General features: G+C 52.6%; 1 protein-coding gene across 1 annotated transcript in view; it reads left to right on the forward strand.

Annotated features, from left to right (window-relative positions):
* Pex14 (peroxisomal biogenesis factor 14) overlaps positions 1–17,210 on the forward strand; it is a 148,873-nt gene extending 131,663 nt beyond the window's left edge. Inside the window, exons 5-9 of the mRNA XM_057783457.1 lie at positions 6,714–6,799; positions 10,127–10,229; positions 11,412–11,509; positions 14,276–14,367; positions 15,973–17,210. Of these exons, the coding sequence (XP_057639440.1) occupies positions 6,714–6,799; positions 10,127–10,229; positions 11,412–11,509; positions 14,276–14,367; positions 15,973–16,426 (833 nt within the window). The 3' untranslated portion in view covers positions 16,427–17,210. The remainder of the gene's footprint in view (positions 1–6,713; positions 6,800–10,126; positions 10,230–11,411; positions 11,510–14,275; positions 14,368–15,972) is intronic.
* The last annotated feature ends 2,298 nt before the right edge of the window (positions 17,211–19,508 follow it).

The raw sequence follows: 19,508 nt of genomic DNA on the forward strand, positions 1-19,508 counted from the left end.
GGTCTCACCCTGTAGTCTAGACTGGCCTTAAACTCAAGCCAAGCTTCAGCTTTTTAATGATTAGAACTACACCACAATTTTCTTCCCTCCCCTAACCCTCCTTTTTTTCCTTTTCTTCTAAGGTATCAATGCTAGGCAAATGTTCTGCCTTGAGCTATCCCTCCAGCCCTGGTTTTTGTCGAGACCCCATTCCCTGTATTGCCTGAGTCAGTCTTCCGCTCCTGGGCTCAGCCTCTGAGTATCTTGGACTACACTGCACCTGATTTCAGAGCTTGTAGCTCTTCAGCTGTGAATAGGGAACGTGGACACACTACTCGCTAGCCTTCCTACCTAAAGATAATGCTGCTAGTAGCATCACAGCCCCAAGAAATATGGAAAAGCTCATGTCTCTTGGAAGTGCATGTGAAGCCAGGCCTGGAGTATGTTGGCTGCTACTGCTGCTTGGCAATTTAGTGTTAAGGTTCTTTGCCTTTGGGGCTGGAGAGATGGCTCAGTGGTTAAAAGCCTTGCCTGCTCTTCCAAAAGTCATGAGTTCAATCCCCAGCAACCACATGGTGGCTCACAACCCTCTGTAATGAGGTTTGGTGCCCTCTTCTGGCCTGCAGACACACACGCAGACAGAATATTGTATACATAATAAATAAATATTTTTTTTTAAAAAAAGGTTCTTTGCCTTCATTTGTGACATGATACGCCCAGTATATAATAAGCTGCCAGGAGTCAACATCATGTAGAAGAGCTGAAATTGAACTGACTGCTCACTTCTTGTGCACAGAACTGCGATGTCTTCTTCTAGATGCTGGCCTCTAGGTTAAGTTCTCTGTCCACAGTGGCCATCCACAGCCAAGTGCCTGTGTGCCTGGCACTGCAGCCAGCCTGGCTTAGCTTGGTTTGCAGAACCTTCAATTGCTGTCTGTGCAAAAGGCCCAGCGATTCCACACCATGGCAGGTGCTGGTTTGTGGACTGGCTTTTGTCCAGGACCCTACTGAGTGATCCTGTCTTGTCATTTAATTTTCAGGGTGGGTTCTGAGTGGAGCTGGCAGACAGCTTTGAGGAGTTAGGCCCACCACTGTAGAGTCACAGTTCCAGCCTTGATGAGCAAGAAGGAACATGCACCTGTCCTGCTGATGTCTGCCACTGCCCGGCCCTGTGCTTGGGCCACCAGCCTCCCAAGGGCAGTCATTGAAGTACATTGTCTCAGCAAGATGATCACATGCCAAGTGCCTGGGCTGTTGCTGCTGCTGCTTCTGAGCCTTTGGTGGAGCTTCCGAGACCATACGTCTCAGCTCAGTTGCCTGTCTTGGACCTGCAGTCCCTGCATATTCCTGCCTGCTTCTGTTTGTTCCTGTGTACTAAGAGGGTTTCTCTTGATTGAGATATAGTGAAAGAACCTGGCAATGTTGGGTTTGTTGGTATTTGGAGAATAGTTACAGAGCCTTGGAGATGCTCCCCTGCCACTGTGACCATTGTCCCTACAAACTGCCCCAATCCTGAACCTCTGAGCAGACCTCCAGGCGGCTTCAGAGAGGCAGTGTGTAAAGGTTACAGGGTGTCAGACTTCAAAGACTTTTCACCACAGCACGTTCCCTACCATACCTTAGAGTCCCAGTGTATAGTGCGGTCATTGCTGTCCGCGTGCTTGCAAAGCCCCCAGGGATACAGTATTGGAGGTGCTTTCTGTCCCACCTTTTGGGTGCTGGAGCCGTCAGTAATCTGAGAGGAGCAGGGCCCTCTTTTTTTTTTTTTTTTTTGTTTTTTGAGACAGGGTTTCTCTGTGGTTTTGGAGCCTGTCCTGGAACTAGCTCTTGTAGACCAGGCTGGTCTCGAACTCACAGAGATCCGCCTGCCTCTGCCTCCCAAGTGCTGGGATTAAAGGCGTGCGCCACCACCGCCCGGCAAGCAGGGCCCTCTTGATCCTGCTCTCTGGTGCTCTCACTCCCACTTTTGTGTCGTGACTCCCAGACTGCCTTTCAGCTTGTGATCCTCCTGCCTCAGCTTCCTAAATACTAGGATTATGGGTATGACTACGCTGCCTGGTAGTCGTGCAGCTTTTTTTAAAAAGATTTATTTGTATTAGTTTTCGTTGTGTGTTGTGTGTGCATGTGTGCAGTGCCCTTGGACTACACAGGCATCAGATTTCCTGGAACTTGAGTTATGGACAGTAGTGAGCTGCCATGTGAATGCTAGGAACCAAACTCGTGCCCTCTGGAAGAACAGCCAGTTCTAGTAACCACTGAGCCATAACTCCAGCCCCAGTTGTATGGCTTATTCAGGCCGGCAAGCTGGCTCAGCGGTACAGGCTCTTGCCACTGAGCCTGATGACCTGAGCTGGATCCCTGGGACCCATGTGGTAAAAGGAGAGAACAGACTCTGGAAAGCACAACCACACATGGGTGCACTCATGCCCTTAGTCACATATAGGTAGATAAATATATGCAATAATTTTTTTTAATATTTATTTATTTATTATGTATACAATATTCTGCCTCCATGTATGCCTGAAGGCCAGAAGAGGGCACCAGACCTCTTTACAGATGGTTGTGAGCCACCATGTGGTTGCTGGGAATTGAACTCAGGACCTTTGGAAGAGCAGGCAATGCTCTTAACCGCTGAGCCATCTCTCCAGCCCTATGCAATAATTTTTAAAAAGCTTTTTCATCTTCCTTCCTACCTGGAGCCTTCAGGTTGCGGGCCCTGTCTTCTGCCCTCGGACACTGGGCGCTGCAGTGATAGGAGTGTCTCCTGGACTCAGTGGGCAGGAGGTGGGCGCCAGGGTCTGCTGCTTCAGTGGAGACTTTTACCCTTGAAGCCATGCAGCGGAAAAGAAGCTTTCGCATCTGAGTTTTTCTCTCTTCATTTTGCCAAGACAGAATTGTATCACACATCTCTAAAACGAGTAAAATGGCATTTCAGCTTCTAGTCTTTATAGACTCTCTGAACTTTAGGAAAGATCATTCTGGTCCCTTTTCATTAATAATGAAAACCAGGGGGCAATAAAATGTTCTTAAAGCGAGCCTGGCAGGAATGCCGCGGCAGTGAGGGCGAAGGGTGAGCTGGCAGGGAACTACAGGTGTTTCTCGGGCCTGGGGAGGGCAGAGCTCCTGCATGGTGGACAGCTGTGCAGGACCTGAGCTCCCAGATCGCAAGCTCTGGAGGCTGCTTGGCCTCAGGGTCTCAATGTCAGCAGAAAGAGGCTGTGCTTGTCCAAGCATGGGAGGTGTGCCTGTGGGGAAGCAGCTGATTCAGCAGGCTGGGGGTCTGCTCGAGTTGTCAGCCTAGTGCAGTTGTCTTCTTGTAGGATACTCAGTGGCCAGTGGCAGTTTGAGAGTTAATGGTGAATGTGGTTTGCTGGTTGCAGCACCATGGGAAGGTGTTCTCTGGGGATTTGGGTTGTGTCGACAGATGTCCCTCTGGAACAAGGCCATTCTTTTACGACATTTTTCTCCTAAAAATGGACTTCCCCTCACTAGACGTTGGATTTTATACCTGGCGTAACAAGCAGAGCTGACTAGAAGAGAAGGAGCAATGGGAAGACCCACACAAGACTCAGATTTTGCATTTCAGGGTCCAACTAAGAGGGGCCTCGGAGCTTCCTATGAAACTAGAGGGAACTTGCAGCACACAGGGTTGTCTGTAACCAGCAAGGCAGTCCTTACCTTCATGGATGGCCTTTTCAGATGTGAGCACCTCATTGGGCATCACAGTGTAGTCCAGACGGAGAGTAGGGACATCCTTGTTAACCATAACACAGAGCCCAGGCCTCACAAAAGAACACATTGACAAATATGTCTGTGCACACACACACACACATACATACACACACGAAACATTTGCATGCCACTTAAGACATAAGCAGAACTACAAAAAAGGAAATGGTCTTTATGATTCTTGTCACAAAGGACTAGTGGTCGTGCTACATAAAAAAGTCTCTCAAAAGTGAGGAGGGGAAGAAATGAAGTAGGAAAATGGAATGCACATACTGCCCAAAAGGAAATGCACGCAAAATAAGATGGGTGCTTATCAAAAGCAGAGCAAAGCACCATTCTGCTGCTGCCAAACTGGCAGAATCTACATCTGCTGAACGCACTGAACGGAAGCTGAAAACGTGGCTAGTGGCTGGATTTGCAAAGCCCTACGGAAGGAGTCTGGCCTGTCTCTTGGCATCACAACCATGCCTTCTGACCCATGTCCCTGTGAAGTCACAGGTTTTCTGACAGCCTCTATGGGAGCTGACACAAGTCAGTGTGTGTGCTGCAGTTACGGACCAGACAGGGGCTCTGTGTGTCAGCAAGCAGGTTCCGTGGAATACCAGACAGCTGTGGGGAAGACACTGAGAAGTGGGAGGAAGGGGGAGAATCAGACATGCACCTCGTGCTTTACACGTGTGTAAACATTCTCTGGAAGAATAGTGTGGAGCTGTGGACAACGGCTGTTTGTGGCAGAGAATGCCTCTTGACAGTACGCTGACTTCTACTTGATGCTTAAACTATGAGTCTTGTCAGAATCTGTAAAATAGAAATGGGAGTTGAAGGCTGGGAGAAGCCATTCTATTAATTGCAGTTTTATGGCCAAGATGAGCTGGGCCATGTTGGGGAATCCCAAGTGGATTTCATGAGTACAGGGGCCTGTGGTAGGAAAGAGACATTCTTCCGATCTTCTCTTGCCTCTTGAGAATGCTGTTTAGTAGTCCAGATAGAAAGGGTGTGCCCCTCACCTTCTTGGAAGTCATGGGGAATTGGCTTTCCTGGCTGGGCCATATGCCCACAACCCCAGCTCCATGCCTATCCCACCACTAAGCCTGCACGAGGCCTCGCTCCTCTCCTTTGGTCCCGAGACAACAGATGGTGGCAGGTACCTCGGTGAGCTTGCTGGCACAGATGGAAAGGGAAGGGAGAGGAGGAGAGCGCTCTGAAGCACCAAAGCTGGTTCTAGTCCCCCTCCGAGGGTCCCCACGGTATTCCTGTCCCTCTTTGCTCCCAGGCTTGACTTTGGAGGAAGGCAGCTTCCCCTCAGCCTGTCAGGCGCCCTGTTGGGCTGTTGTTCTTTGGCACAGTACCTTGCTTCATCCGTAACTGCCAAGCGTGCCCACCGTGGTCTCTGTCCTTCCTCTTGGCAGGGCCCCAGAGGCCTGGAGAAAGCAGGCCAGGTTACAGACCCAAGCCCCTCATGAACCCTTCATGGGATGGTAGAGAGCCCACTTGTGCCATGCAGGCAGAGTCTCCCTGGCCCACAGAGTGCACATCCCAAGACCCCAGTGGGAGTCTCACTTACAGATTAGACGTAGTGAGGTTAACAGTAGTCAAGTGTAGCTGTGGTGGTGTGTTGTAATAAAAGGCATGCCCTCCTCACCCCAGGATCTGACAGCGCAATATTGTGTTTTTCTTATTGAGGACTTTCATGTTTTTCCCTTAAGGGAAATGCTTAGGCTTTTCTTAGGCAGATTCAAATTATCAGCATCTCAGCCCTTATGCTTTGAGACCATTGTTAAGTGAAATAAGGGTTGCTGAGACTGTGCTGAGATGCCGAGACAATCGGTCTGAGAGGCAGATGGGAATCAGTGTATGGTAGGCAAGTGCCCTATACAGTGTGGATACGCTGGGCAGAGCTCAGTAGGGTCCTGGGGGTCAGAGCAGGAGGGCCTGGATGCCATTATTCTACTTAGAATGGTATACAGTTTAAAGCCTGTGAGGTTTTTTTTTTTTTTTTTTTTTTCCGAGACAGGGTTTCTCTGTGGTTTTGGAGCCTGTCCTGGAACTAGCTCTTGTAGACCAGGCTGGTCTCGAACTCACAGAGATCCGCCTGCCTCTGCCTCCTGAGTGCTGGGATTAAAGGCGTGTGCCACCACCGCCCAGCCTGTGAGTTGTTTCTTTCTGGAATTTTCCATTTACTGTTTTCAGATCATAGTTGCAGAAAGGAAGAATACAATAAAAAAAAAAATGCCCAGGAGCCTGGCATGAAGTGAGGACTGGATGCTCAGTCCACTTTCTCAAAACAATGGCAAATTCTCCTTCTAAAATGTCCTTGACCTCTGATCTAGCCTATTTCCGCCTCCATGGCCCTTGCAGAAATATCCCCCACTTCTAGCTTTCCCCAGAGCTGTCCCAGTGTTCTCCTGGGACAGAGTTGTGACTGTGGCACTTCCTCTCCCAAGTCCTTCACTGCCACCTCACTGCTGTGGGCTGGTACTCTGATGGCCCCGACCTGTCTTCCTCACCCCACACACGCTGGCCTCCAGGACACAGGCCTTTTGCCCTGTCCCTCACCATCCTCAGAAGTTGCTTTGCTTAGTCCTTTGCAGACTCATGTCTTTAGAACCTGAGGAATGAGCAGAGCAGGGAGGCCCAGGTCACTGTGGGCCCTGGTTTATCCCTCTGTGTGGTGTGTAGTCTCTAGAATGATCCTTGTTCCTTGACCTCATAGGCCAGACCAAAGATCCTCTGACCCGCACTCAAGGTTGGACGCTCAGCTCACACCTGGATACCTCTCCTCAGCATCTCAGGGTCAGGTCACTCCTATCTCGAGTGAGGCAGATGGTGCTGGGAGCCTGGGGAGAAGAGAGGAGAGCCTTACAGACGGTCTGGTCACCTGCTACTTTCTACAGCTGTGTGTCTCACTTGCCTGCCAACTGAGACACTCCCACTCCTCCACTCCTAGGGAGGGATGCTGGAGACACGTCCTAGCTTTCTTCCTTTTTTTTTTTTTCTACGACTAGGCCCCGGAGGATCCCGATGGCGAGATTATGGTGCCTTGGCCATCATCATGGCGGGAATTGCATTTGGCTTTCACCAGCTCTACAAGGTAAGTTGCCTCCCAAGGGCAGCAGAGTGTTGTGCCCCGCTACCCTTTGGTGCTCAGCCATCTTTCCTGACCCCTGACTTACAGAGGCACTGACCTCAGTGGATGTTCTGCCCTAGAGCACAGAGGCTGTGGTGGAAGCAGGCAGTACAGTAAGCTAAACACAAGGCACACAGGCACTTTTGTTCCAGCTTCCCGTGCTGGATCACCCCCACCCCATCCCCCACCCTCTACCCCCACAGCATGAGCTAAAAGGCCAGGTGGGTGTTCAGAGTAGCACCTGTTACCAGTGAGATGTAAATTTTGCGGGGAGGGGACGGGGGTTTCAAGACAGAATTTCTCTGTGTAGGTTTAACTGTCCTGGAACTCACTCTACAGACAAGGCTGGCCTTGAACTCATAGAGATCTGCCTGTCTGCCTCCCAAGTGCTGGGGTTAAAGGTGTGCGCCACCACTGCCTGGCCAAGAAGTATGTTTGAGAGACATAGTAACCTCGTGGTTAAGAGCTTGGACTCTGGAGCCCAGCTGTATGTGTTGAACCTGACTCTGTCCCAGAGTAGCGGTTTGTCTGTAAGGCAGGACTAGACCAGATGATCTGACCTCACAGTGGTGTGAAAGTGTGCCTACCCACGTCAGTATCCCCACTTTGGGCACAATACTCAGTGAAGAAATAGAGAGAGGCTTTGCTTTTGACAGTTTTGCCCAACCTCTGCAGCAAGTATTCTGGGCACAGTGAAGTAGTTCGGGAGCACCGTGTTGCTTAGGAGGTCAGGTGTATTGATGCATCTTCTGGCTGTGAGGGCTTTCAGCATCTGTAGACCTTACCCAGGAGTCAGTCTTGGGACAGTGCTGGAGTGGTGCTGGCTCGTGGGAAGCCCCTTAGATGGCCTTATTCCACCCTGGTATTTACAACTAGCTCAGGGAGCCCACTTCTTGTTTTCTGTGGATTGTGGTAGCATTTGTATAAACGTGGGATTTTCCCTGAGCCTGTGAGTCAGCCAGCCCTCAACCGTAGAGTTGATGCTCGTAGCAGAGCTGAAGGCACTGAACAAACATCTCCCATGATACCAGTGGAAGGCCCTGCCTTGATTGGGAGAAGCTAGTCTACAAGATGCACAGCCAGGATGGCCACAGCCAGGATGGCCCCACAGCCAGGCCTGCTTACCCTGGAGAGAAGCCATGTTCTCTTCTGAGGTCTCCCACTAATCCAGCATGGTTTGGTGACTTTGTTTGTTTGTTTGTTTGTTTGTTTGTTTTTCAAGACAGGGTTTCTCTATCTAGCCCTGGACATCCTGGAATTAGCTGTGTTGACCAGACTGGCCTTGAACTCACAGAGATCCACCTGCCTCTGCCTCCTGAGTGCTGGGAAAAAAGGTGTGTGCCACCACCACTACCCGGCAACTTTTTTTTTTGAGGACCCTATTGAATTCCCAGGCTTGCAGTGTGGATTTTAGCACAGGAAATGTGTGTAAACTTTGCATTCTTGGATTCTTAGTTTTTGACTTCATAGAATAGATAATGACAGAGTTGTGGCAGAAAGTCACTCTTCAATGTAGTGTCTGTTGCCAGAAGAGCAATTCCTGTGCAGAAATTCAGAAGCGGAGTATTCCAGGGTTGGGACGTCCGCTGCTGAGCTCTGTGCTGCCTTATGTGCATGGGGCAGCCCCTCAGGTCGCTGGCTGCAGCTGCAGACAGACGCCAACACAGAGTGTCCTGTGAACAGCACATGATTGTCCCATCGCCTGCCCCCACCTCTAAGAGAACAGGAGGTGTGACACTTTGGTTCAGATGTGACACAGAGATTGTCACCTGTTTCCGTGCTGCTCTGGCCACCAGCCTGCTTTAAAAAGAAAGGAAACATTGAAGTGTTGGTCACAGTGGTGACACAACAATGTCTTCAGCATCTTCTGGTACTTTTCTTCAAGTTTTAAAAAAGTGGGGGACTGTCTTGCCTTGTATAGGTACAGAGATTTAGCCAGAGCAGTGGCAGCACTCCCTGCTCACGGGCTCTGGCCCGAGGAATTGGGGGTAGCTGGTTGTGCGGCTGAGAATTTCTTGACTTTTATACTTAGGAAACGTCAGGCTGAGTTGATGAGTTCTGCGCGGTTGTGGGTAATAACTCACACTGTGGCTGCAAAGCACTTTGCAAAATAGAAACGGCTTCTGGGCACATGCAAAATGGCGAGCTTCACTCGGAGTTTCTCTTGAAATGAGTTCTCCCACAAACCCCATGAGACTTGCTTTTCTTCCCTAGTACAGAACCCATAATGGAGAATATTCTCTCTGTTTTTCCTGTCTGGAACCCAAATAAACAGAAAACCTAAGTTCTCTCTGGGTACCACTTGCCAGGCTTGTGTGTTTGGCTGAAACAGTGTCCTCTCAGATTGGTATGGACCTCGCCTCCCTAGAGTGGGGGCCAGAAGGTCTCCAGATCCCAAACTGCTTGGTGGCAAAGCACAGGCTCTCCCATCTGTTCTCCTAGCACCTGCTACTGCTACCTCCAACCCCTGTACTTCCTTGTTCCATGCCCTACAGATTTCCAGCTGTGCCCGGCCCTCCCCCCCCCCCCCCCCCCCCGTTTCCCAAAGGATGGGGAGCCTGGTCGTAGGTGTTCCTGCCTGGTGGCTCCCCGCAGTCAGCAACCTTGGCTTCCTGTGTCCCTGACGCAGTTTCTCCTCTGCCTGTCTTTCAGTTCTGGGAGGGTCTAGGCTGTTTTGGCTTCCCGTGAAGAAAGCCCCTTCTGATGTTTAGAAGAGCTCAAGGTGCCCCCTTCATTCCCACCGTGGAAGATAACAATCCCAGAAGCTGTTGATTTTCCCCCCTTTCTCCAGTAACCTTGTGTTTACGCAGATCTAATGCTGCTTCTGGATGGGTGAGGCCGTTTGTTTCATTCACAGAGTTCAGGTGTTAAAGATTCAGAATGGAACAGTGAAAGCTGCTTTGCTCTCCCTCAAAGCCACCCACCACGGGGTCAGTGCCTGGTCTGTCATCTAGCCCTCTGCAGTCTCCTTAGAACTTTTCAAGTAGAATTTAAAAGCATCGTAAACATATATATCTAAGAAAAGTAAGTTAAAGGGACGAGGGACAACTCAGAGACCTGGCCTGGCCTGTGCTAGGCACCCCTGACTCCTCCTCCCCTTCTTTTGGTCTTTGTCCTTGTTCCCGCAGAAGTTCTTAGGAGGCCGTAAGCAGCCCCGTAACTTTCTCAAGCACTTTTTTTCTAGTATGGAGTGTGTTGGGACTGGAGTGACCCGCAGAAGATCAGGGCAAATTGGGTGGTGGGATTTGAGAGGCTGGTGTGGCCACCTCCTCACCTGGTCCCTTCGTGCAGAAGTACCTGCTGCCCCTCATCCTGGGAGGCCGAGAGGACAGGAAGCAGCTGGAGAGGATGGCGGCGAGTCTCTCCGAACTGAGTGGCAGCGTGGCCCAGACAGGTAAAGATTAATGACTCCATCAAGTCACCCCTCAAAGCCCCCTCACGCAGCCCCTTTCGGCCCCTCCCTCTCCCTCCGTCTCCACTCTGTGGTGACTTCATTTATCTGCTCTGAGAATCTGTTCACATTTGCAAATGAAGCCGCCGTCATTTCGGTTTAATTTGAAATTGCTTGTTTACTGTCGGCGCGGCCTCAATTAATTATGTTTTTACGGAAAGGCTCCCAACCTCAGAATATTAATAAGGGGAATAAAATGACAGCCTTTCTAAGGGCTGTAAAGTTCATTTTTAATTTCTGCTTCTATGAGGTTTTCAGGGGGGTTTTCAGTGATTTCCCCCTTCCCTCGAAGAATCCAGTTGCAGGGTCAAGAGAGTCTGTAATTACTGTGGCTCCCGGGACCCCTGCCACCTCCTCTGTTATCAACTCCATGCGGATGGCACTCAGTACCTACTGCCCCAGTGATGGCCCAGATTAGCTGGGACCTGTTGTGGCAGAGGTGGTTCTTCTCCTTTATGAACTTGTTTACTAAGTGGAAGCTGCACATCTAAACCTTGAGGCAGGGAGGAGAGTCACCTGTCCCAGGCAGGAATCAGCCCCTCACTGGCAGCTGTGCAGAGCTGTCTGGAGTCCTCTAACTCGTCTGTCCCATGGGCCATTACTCCTAGGAGGCAGGGAAATAGTAGTAGTCACAGGCCTCAACAGGTCACATGGTAGAGCGGCCTTGACAAGTCCTCAGTGGGGCAGAACAGAACGGAAAAACCAGCGCAGGTGGGACTTGTACTTTCCCATTCCTGGATATGGCGGAGACCTGAGTCTCAGTCCTCCTGGGACTGAAGCTACCCTAGAGCACCCAAGGCCACTGTGAGTCCAGAGAGATGAATGTTTGGAGCATGGCAGGAGCTAGAGAGCCAGGCACGTCACAGCCAGGTGTAATTAGAGGGGAGAGGTTTTGGACGGATGTACTGTTGACCACGGACAGGCACACAATGGAAAGATGAAGGAGAAACACCAGAGGTTACACACAGTGCGGGTGGATCACCCCAGGCACAGATAAATTATCTGGGTGTGGGGGCAGAGCCTACAGATAAATTACACATAGCAGGGAGGCGGGCAGCTTGCAGGTATGTGGGCGAGGAGGGAACCTTGGGCACCGACTACCAGATGTACTGCTCTCTTCCCCAGTGACTCAGGTACAGACAACGCTGGCCTCCGTCCAAGAGCTACTGAGACAGCAGCAGCAGAAGGTCCAGGAGCTGGCCCATGAGCTGGCCGCTGCCAAGGTACTTATCTTTGGACCCTTGGGTCCCCAGGCCCAGGTCTGTTGCATTTAGCTCTAAGGTCTCCACCTGTCTACTGTCTTCTGAGGGCCTAGTGTCCTCCGCTTGTCATCTTCTGTCATGGGTGACACCTCAGGCTGACGCTGTCCTCCATTAAAGAAGCGGAGCACCACTGTCTCGGTGTAGCATTAACCATCAACAATGATATTCCTGGTTTTGTGCCACCTCCTGACAACAGGAATGAAAAGCCTCCCTCTGCTGCTGGACTTTTGATGGCAGGCTGTAGGTCACAGCCTGGCCAAGGAAAAGTCCAGACAACAGAGAAGCGCACCACAGGCGGTTTCCTAGTTCCCACTCTGCCGAAGGTACTGGGCTCAGCCTTGCAGTGGGCAGTTCCTAGACCCAGAATCCATGGGGTCAGATGATCTGAAAGGAATTAGAACCAACCAGGGTTGACTGAAGTGCCTCGCTGCTTAGGTCTGGAGCAGTCTGCTCAACAGCAGACTGGGGGGTCAGTCTGTCTGGATAAAATCCTCACTCTTCCCTTTGCCAGCTGTTAGACCACAGGCAAAAGTTGCGTATGTGTTCTGAGTCTGTTTGTAAGATGGAGCTGGGACAGTATCTACTTTGTTGTGTGTCTTCTGTGCTTAAGAGTGGTGTCTGGTACTAGTCACAGCCGAGGATTCGGGTCCTCAGCTTTGGGTGTGAAGTGTCATGCCTGAAGCACCGATCTTAGCTAGAAGGATCTGAGAGGCAACATCTACTGGGTCCATGGGGTCCATGGGACCCTCTGGAAGATCCCGCCCGAGCGGCTGCCAGGGATGCTGAGCAGACCGCACAGCTGGACCGCACGTCCAGGAAACTGAGCATCTTTGCACTTGTGGTGGAGCCCAGGGTCCTTGTTGTGAGGAAGGTTCCCAAGAGCCCTCTCCCAACATCCATTCCATTTAACACACACGCTGCCTCACTTCCTGCTCAGGTGACTGGGTGCTACCCTACTGGGCTGTGTGTCCCCTCCGGCAGCTGTAAAGCAAGCAGGAAGGCTGTGTGCCCCCATTTGACTGTTATCGTTCAGGTCTGTGGCCTGCCAGTGGCTAGCAGCCATTCCACTGTTATCATTCAGGTCTGTGGCCTGCCAGTGGCTAGCAGCCATTCCGGAAATTGGAAAAGTGTTCTCAGGCCCTAAGCACAAGATGAAGACCACGTGTTGCACTTTTAGAGGGTGGGGCTGGCTGGCTTGGGGGTCTGGGAGGGTCTGCAGTTGTCACAGCTCCCGCCCCACAGGGCGTTTCTCTGTTCTCCCCGCCGAAGTGGGGCTCTGGCCTGGCACCCAGGCCCACAGTGTGTGCGGACTCCTCTTACCCCATAAACCAAAGATTCAAGCTATGTTTTCTCAGCTGTAATGTAAGTTTTTATATCTGCCTTCCAAACTCCTGCTGGAGTACTGTAAAAAATGAAAAGAAGAGCTTTAAGTAATTAAAAACCTACATAAAACTGAAGCCTGCGAGTTTGCTACAACTGTTTTTTTAAAGAGACTGGCTAAAAAGCCCCAGATGTCAGGTTTTATTTCTAAATCCTGGCATCTGGCACCATGTGCGTTTGGAAATCTGAGTCCTTTGTGGCCAGTGAGTGGAAATCGCTCCCTTGTTAATGGGCTGCTGTAGCTGTCGAGGGCTCACAGAAGCCAGAACAGTGGCTCCTGGGCCTTGTGGTCTGGTGTACAGACCCCATGGCGATGTGTGTGAGGACATGGCCGCTCCCTGCTCCCTCCAGATTCCCCCAGTCTTCCTTTCTGAGACCAGCAGCGGAGAGGTTTCTTCCCGCAAAAGTGTGCCCGGTGGGCTGTCTAGGCTAGCCTAACGTACCCCACCTTGTCAGGAACCATGGCATATCCAGGGGTGTCCCTTCAGCAGCCTGGGGAGAGTCTGGTGAATTGAGAGCCTCCTGCCTCTCATGCCTGCCCACACAGACCACGTGGCTGGCCATCCACAGCCCTGACGTGTGAACCGCTGCCTGGCCTTTCCTCTTCACACTGTAAAGCATGACTTGCTGAGGTTTAGTGGTAGGAAGGTGCCTACCCCTGCCCTTTGGAGGCCAGGTTGAGGCCTTCTCACCACTCAGCCTTGATTTGTCCCAAAGAATAAATAAGATTGGATGGTGTGGGGTTTGGCTAGGGGCGTCCTTGTTGACCCTGGGAAGGCCCTGGAGACCTGAGGTCATCGCCAGAGCAGAGATCCCGAGCAGCATGGAGACTGCAGTAGGGTGAGGCTGCTGTCTTGCCCTTCTTAAAGGCAGAACTGCAGACAGGGCAGATGCTCAGGTCTCTCTCCAGCTGTGCTCTGTCCATGGCCTCTCCTGACTGGTTAGCCCTGATTTCTAGGGGAACTGGGTTTCAGGGTGGTGGTTTAAATGGAAGTTTCAGGTATTCGACAGAAGTGGAAGATTCTCATGGCTACAAAAGCCCCTCGGCTGTCACCTGCTACTATGAGTATGTCAGTGTCTGTGGGAGGGATAGGGCTTGTTTGTTATTTTACATGACACTGTAGTGCCAGCCTACAGACATGCGGTGATCTTAGCGTCATTGTATACCCAGACAGGGTTTGGGGACTGTTTATTATAGGGTGTTGTCACGGGCAGGTGTGACAGAGTGGGAAACAGAATGGCTTACAGCTGCTGCCCCACCCAGGGTCCTTCTAAGTCCCCCGACACCTGACCCTGGCTGGCAACAGGCACCATTATAACCCATGTTCCCTGTGTTCTGACTTTCAGGCCACCACGTCAACCAACTGGATCCTGGAATCCCAGAACATCAATGAGCTCAAGTCGGAAATCAACTCCTTGAAAGGGCTTCTTCTGAATCGGTAGGAGGGGACGCTTGGGGCTCAGTCTTGTCCAGGGTCAACCTGGTGGGGATATGACTTGTGGGCTGGCCCAGAAGTCACGGGAGGGACAGGACACCTCACTGAACTGGAAGATGAAGATCCTGCCTCCCCTCCCAAGAGGCCCTCCTACATCAGGAGGACAGTGTCCACAAGCGTCACATTAAAAACCGATTGAGAGGGACAGCACTGAGGCAGAGAGCAGGGAACTTGACTGACACAGGGCACCTGGAGGCGGCCACTCCTTCCTGAGCCTTGTACCTCTCTAGGCAGCCTTGTCTCGACAATACCCTCTGGGCTACAGGGAGTGAGAGCTTGCAGAGTCAGAGTCAGCAGAACAAGCGCTGCTCCCGCGAAGCTTCCCAGTGCCCCCTGTAGCAGCAGCACATTGTTCTCAGGGCAGCTCTGATTGGGGAGTGCCCAGGTCGAAAACTTGAAGGGCAATGTTCAGGAAGCCGGAGTGAGCAGTCTGCCTGAGTGTGCCCTAGCAGGGCCTGGACATGTGCGTGTCTGCTTGGCCAGAAACAAGACCATGACGCCCAAGGTGGGCTTTATAGGGGTGCAAGAATGGGGTAAGGAGTGCCGTGGTGAGCCCAAACTGGAGGACTGTGCTTCCTAAAGCCTCCTAAATCACAATTTTTGGGGGGTGGGGGTGGGTGGCACAGGACAGATGGACGGACAGACATGGATCTCTACAGCAGATATGGGCAATCCAGGCAGGGCAGGCAGGTTGTTCTTAGAAGTCTTTGGCTTTCCAAACTTAGCAGAGAGGTGACTGTTTGACCAAGGGACACTCAAGCCAAGAAAACGACAAACAGAGTTTCTTAGTGCGTTTATATGCTGATGAGTGCTGCCACCGGGTGGGCTCTGGGTCAGAGGCTGACTCTGCAGCTGATGCTGGAAGGTGGCACAGCCCTGGACAGGAGCAGGCTGTCCTCTCAGCCTTTGCAGAAGGCTGTCATAGAGCTCTGTTTCTGAGCCATGACCACGCCGACCTGACTTCAGATATGTCCTGGCACGGGTGTCACTCTGGGCAGGCTGCTGGTCTGGGGCCTGGAAGGAGAGCTGGCTTCTCCTTGGGCTCACAGGCTTCCAGCAGAGGGTTCTAATGTCACCTTTTGCTCTTAATGCCTCTGCGCCCTGAGCAGTAGCCAGGGTTCCCCACTGCTGCCTTGTGCTGAAATGATGAACACACTAACCAGGGTTCCTGTGTTCCCAGTCTTGGTCCCTTTGACTTCCTGTTTTGTCCCTGTGTAGCCACAGGAGTGGAACAGGGACAGTGTTGCATAGGGTGGGGCAGGCCCCTGAGTGTGTTGCACCTCCAGCTGGCAGACCAGCAGCTGCCAAGGCAGGTAGGTCCTGCCCTGAGGTGGTGTGAGGCTGCATTAGGACAGTGTTAGCACAGGGCACTTCCGGTATCCAGCTTGACTAATGAGACCTCAAGTCCTCTGCTTTGTGGCCCTGGAAGAACTGTTCCCATCACCGAGCCTTCAGGGATCAGGGCTCAAGGGAGTGTGTGACTCTGGAGCCTGAAGTGACCCTATCACCAACCTCTGCCTACTTCCTTTTTTCTTCTTCCACTGCCAGGAGGCAGTTCCCTCCCTCCCCATCAGCCCCGAAGATCCCCTCCTGGCAGATCCCAGTGAAGTCTCCGTCACCCTCCAGCCCCGCAGCCGTGAACCACCACAGCAGCAGTGACATCTCCCCTGTCAGCAACGAATCCACATCATCCTCTCCTGGGAAGGAGAGCCACAGCCCTGAGGGCTCCACAGCCACATACCACCTGCTGGGCCCCCAGGAAGAGGGTGAGGGGGTGGTAGATGTCAAAGGCCAGGTGAGGATGGAGGTGCAGGGTGAGGAGGAGAAGAGGGAGGACAAGGAGGACGAAGAGGATGAGGACGACGATGTGAGCCATGTGGATGAGGAGGATGTCCTCGGGGTACAGAGGGAGGACCGGCGGGGCGGGGACGGGCAGATCAATGAACAGGTAGAGAAGCTGCGGCGGCCAGAGGGTGCCAGCAATGAGAGTGAGCGAGACTAGGGCTGGCACTTGCTTGCCCGCCTTTCCAGCGACCCAGGACATCAGTGGCAGGTGGGCATGAGTCGTGGCTCTGCCTCCATGAGGGTGGCCAGCAACCCAAGCAGGGATGGGGCTGTCCTCAGATGCAGCAGTGTGGGGTTGCATTTCTGTTCACCAGCCTCCCAGACACCTCCCCCGGCCTCAGTCCTAGCCTCGGCCCTGGTGGCTCTGGCTTTTCACAGCCAGGCGGAGGACTCAGGAGCCTTGTGCTCAAGCCCCTGCTGAACCCCTCCTGGACAGGTGTCTTGTCCAGGTGTTCCCTCTGAGTATCTTGACTACCTGACACCATGCACGGCATCTCCTGCCTCCTGTCACCTTTGTGCAGGGAGAACTATGCCCCCCTTGGTCTTGCTGTCTCCCACTGTGCCCTGACTGGCCTGTGGCTTCTTCTTTGCCTGTTCCAAAAGCCAGAGCCCTGGACCTGCTCTTCATTTGTGGGCCTACCAGGACCCAGCCTCCCCACAGCCAGGTCCTGGCGGACAGACGCTGCCCTTGGGCACCTGTCCCCAGCCCACCTGCCCTGTTGTCCTGTATACCACACAAGAGCATCCTCGCTTGCTGTGTTACGGTTTGGCTACTCGGTGGTGAGGCGTGCTTCTCCCTCCTGCAGTGGAGCCAGGCAGCAGGGCCTTCCTGACCAACAGCCACGTCTGCTCTTCCCACCGAGAAACACATGTTCATTTATGTGATCATGTATAGATTTCAGAATATAAGATATGACTGTACATAATTGTAATAAATATGAGTTGCCATATTTAACTCCTGGCTCTGACCTCATCTGCTAGCACCTGCGTCTCTGAGGTGGGTCTCGGTTAAAGTTCCACCAGGTGACCACCAGAGTAGGGCCCCGAGGGACGAGGGCTCCCAGGGACCTGTCAGAGCCGCTCACCCAGGACTGGAGGGGCTCCTTCCTTGTGCTGGTGTCTGTGGAGGGCGACATTCCCCTGAGAGCAGGAAGGAAGGGACTCGTTACTGTATATAGACCTGCTGCTGCGGGATGAGCTGCCTTCCTTAAATGGATGCACATTCCCCAGGAGCCCGTCTGTGCTCTGCTAGTCCCTCGCCTGCTCGCTCGAGCCCTCCCTGTCTCCCTTTAACCTTCACAGTGTGCTGAGCTATGACCAGAAAGCTGGGGCAGGAGGAGCACCCTCCGAGGGACACTCTCCACTCCTTCCATTGGGGTCTGGCCAGGCCTGGAGCCATGGAGAGTAGCCTATCATGTGCCTCGCGTGGGTGTGGGCCTGAGAAGTAGAGCATGCCCAGTAGTGGCCACTGCTGAAGGCAGAGCCACACAGCAAGGCACCTGTCCCTCCAGCGGCCTTGCAGGCCACTGCTCCCCATTGTCCTGGGAAAGGAGGGCAGGACATACAGTATAGCTGAGGGGTGTGGCTTTGGGCTGTCTTGTCCCAGATGTCTACCTCCCAGTACTGTCTCTGTCTCAGGTCTCCCCTTCATCCCGCTGCATGAATCCTCTGGGCTGGATCTCTAGCCTCCTGGTCCCTGGATAGAAGCAGAGCCCTGGAAAATGCGCCCTGCACTCATTCTTCTCCTCATGTCCCTGATGAAGCCATGTTTCTTCACTCCTGGGGACCACATTCCAGCATGGCTGGGGGACCTTGTTCTCCCAGGAACCCCAAGGAGTCCTAGTGTCAAGAGGCAGGTGGGTAGACTGAGCTGGGCCGTCAGAGGGCTGGGTCGTGTCCCTCTAGTGAATGGGACCCTGGACCCTGGGAACATTGTTGCTGTGCGATCACAACCCTCTTTGGTTTAGTAAGCATTTGTACTGTTGGTACCTTCTGAGGTCACCCCAAAGGGAACCAAACAGAGTAGAAGGGCAGATACCCTGGGACCGAAATGAAGTCAGAGCAGAGGCTTTGGCACCTCCGCCACCCCCCAATACTCTGAGAGTCCCCTCTGTCCCTCTTGGCCCCTGCGTTTTCCCCACCTGGGGGTGTTACCAGGTCGGGGGGGGGGCTAGGCTCACGCTCAGAAGAGAAGGGACAGAAACCTGGCTTCAGCTTTGGAGGACAGAGTCTGGCGTGACTTCAGGGAGAGAAAAGCCCCTCCCCAAACTGTGTGAGGGCTGCCTAATAAAGGCGGCTGCTGGACGGGGGAAACGGCCCTTTGAAAAAAGCCTTTCATTAGAAAAATAATGCATTTCATCCAAATAAGGTAAAAATATTTGGAATGGGGCAGAAGTGAGCAGCAGGCAGCGCCTGTCAGGCCCTTTCTGGAAGGGAGTACATTATTAAACTCAATTACGATGTCTTTTTATAAAGTGTCGTTTGGGAGAGGACGAACCCCAGTGCTTGGAGTCCGTACCCAGCTGTCTTGACCCCCCTGCATGAGCTCCCCTCAGACTCTGGCCTCCCCCATGCCGGCTGACTCATTGCAACTACCTTGGGCAGGATAGAAAGGACGGTGGAAGCTGCCACCCAGGGAGGAGGATGCTGGGCGTGGGGGAGCATCGTTGGAGCTTGTGGGTCTGCATCAGGCATCTCAGGCATGGTTGGTGGGGATAGGATTGCCCGGGGACTACTAAGTTTGTACCCCAAAATGTTGGGTTTCTCTTAGTATATGTACATAAATATATGTATTCAGGAAAAACTTGTGTCTTAGGAGGGGATAGAGGGACCTTCTGCCTGGACAACTTAGTTGTGACTTAATGTTTGTAGGATTTCCTGTTAGTCCTCATGCTGAGCGACTTGCCCATTGATAGGAAAAGGGTCTGTGATTGTCCTTTGGGGCCCTCATACCCACTGCTCACTTGGGCCCATCCAGGCTTGAGAAGGCACTAGCTTTTGGGGGTTTCGGCCAGGCCGCTCCTGGGCACTGCCTTGCACCTGCTCAGGGAAGGAGGCAATCTGTAGTCACTCTCAGGAACACGCTTGGTCTAGACAGTTCGGTGGGACACCAGAGCAGAAGGCACCAGGGAGGTCCCACTCATGTGGAGTACTCCCTGGGCATGAAGCCCAGGCCTCACTGGCCTTTTGGCAGGTGGAGCCTGGCTACTCTCCTCAACCTGCTCCTGGCATGGCACAGG

This window comes from Chionomys nivalis, chromosome 11, assembly GCF_950005125.1.
Source record: "Chionomys nivalis chromosome 11, mChiNiv1.1, whole genome shotgun sequence".
Classification (NCBI taxonomy): domain Eukaryota; kingdom Metazoa; phylum Chordata; class Mammalia; order Rodentia; family Cricetidae; genus Chionomys; species Chionomys nivalis.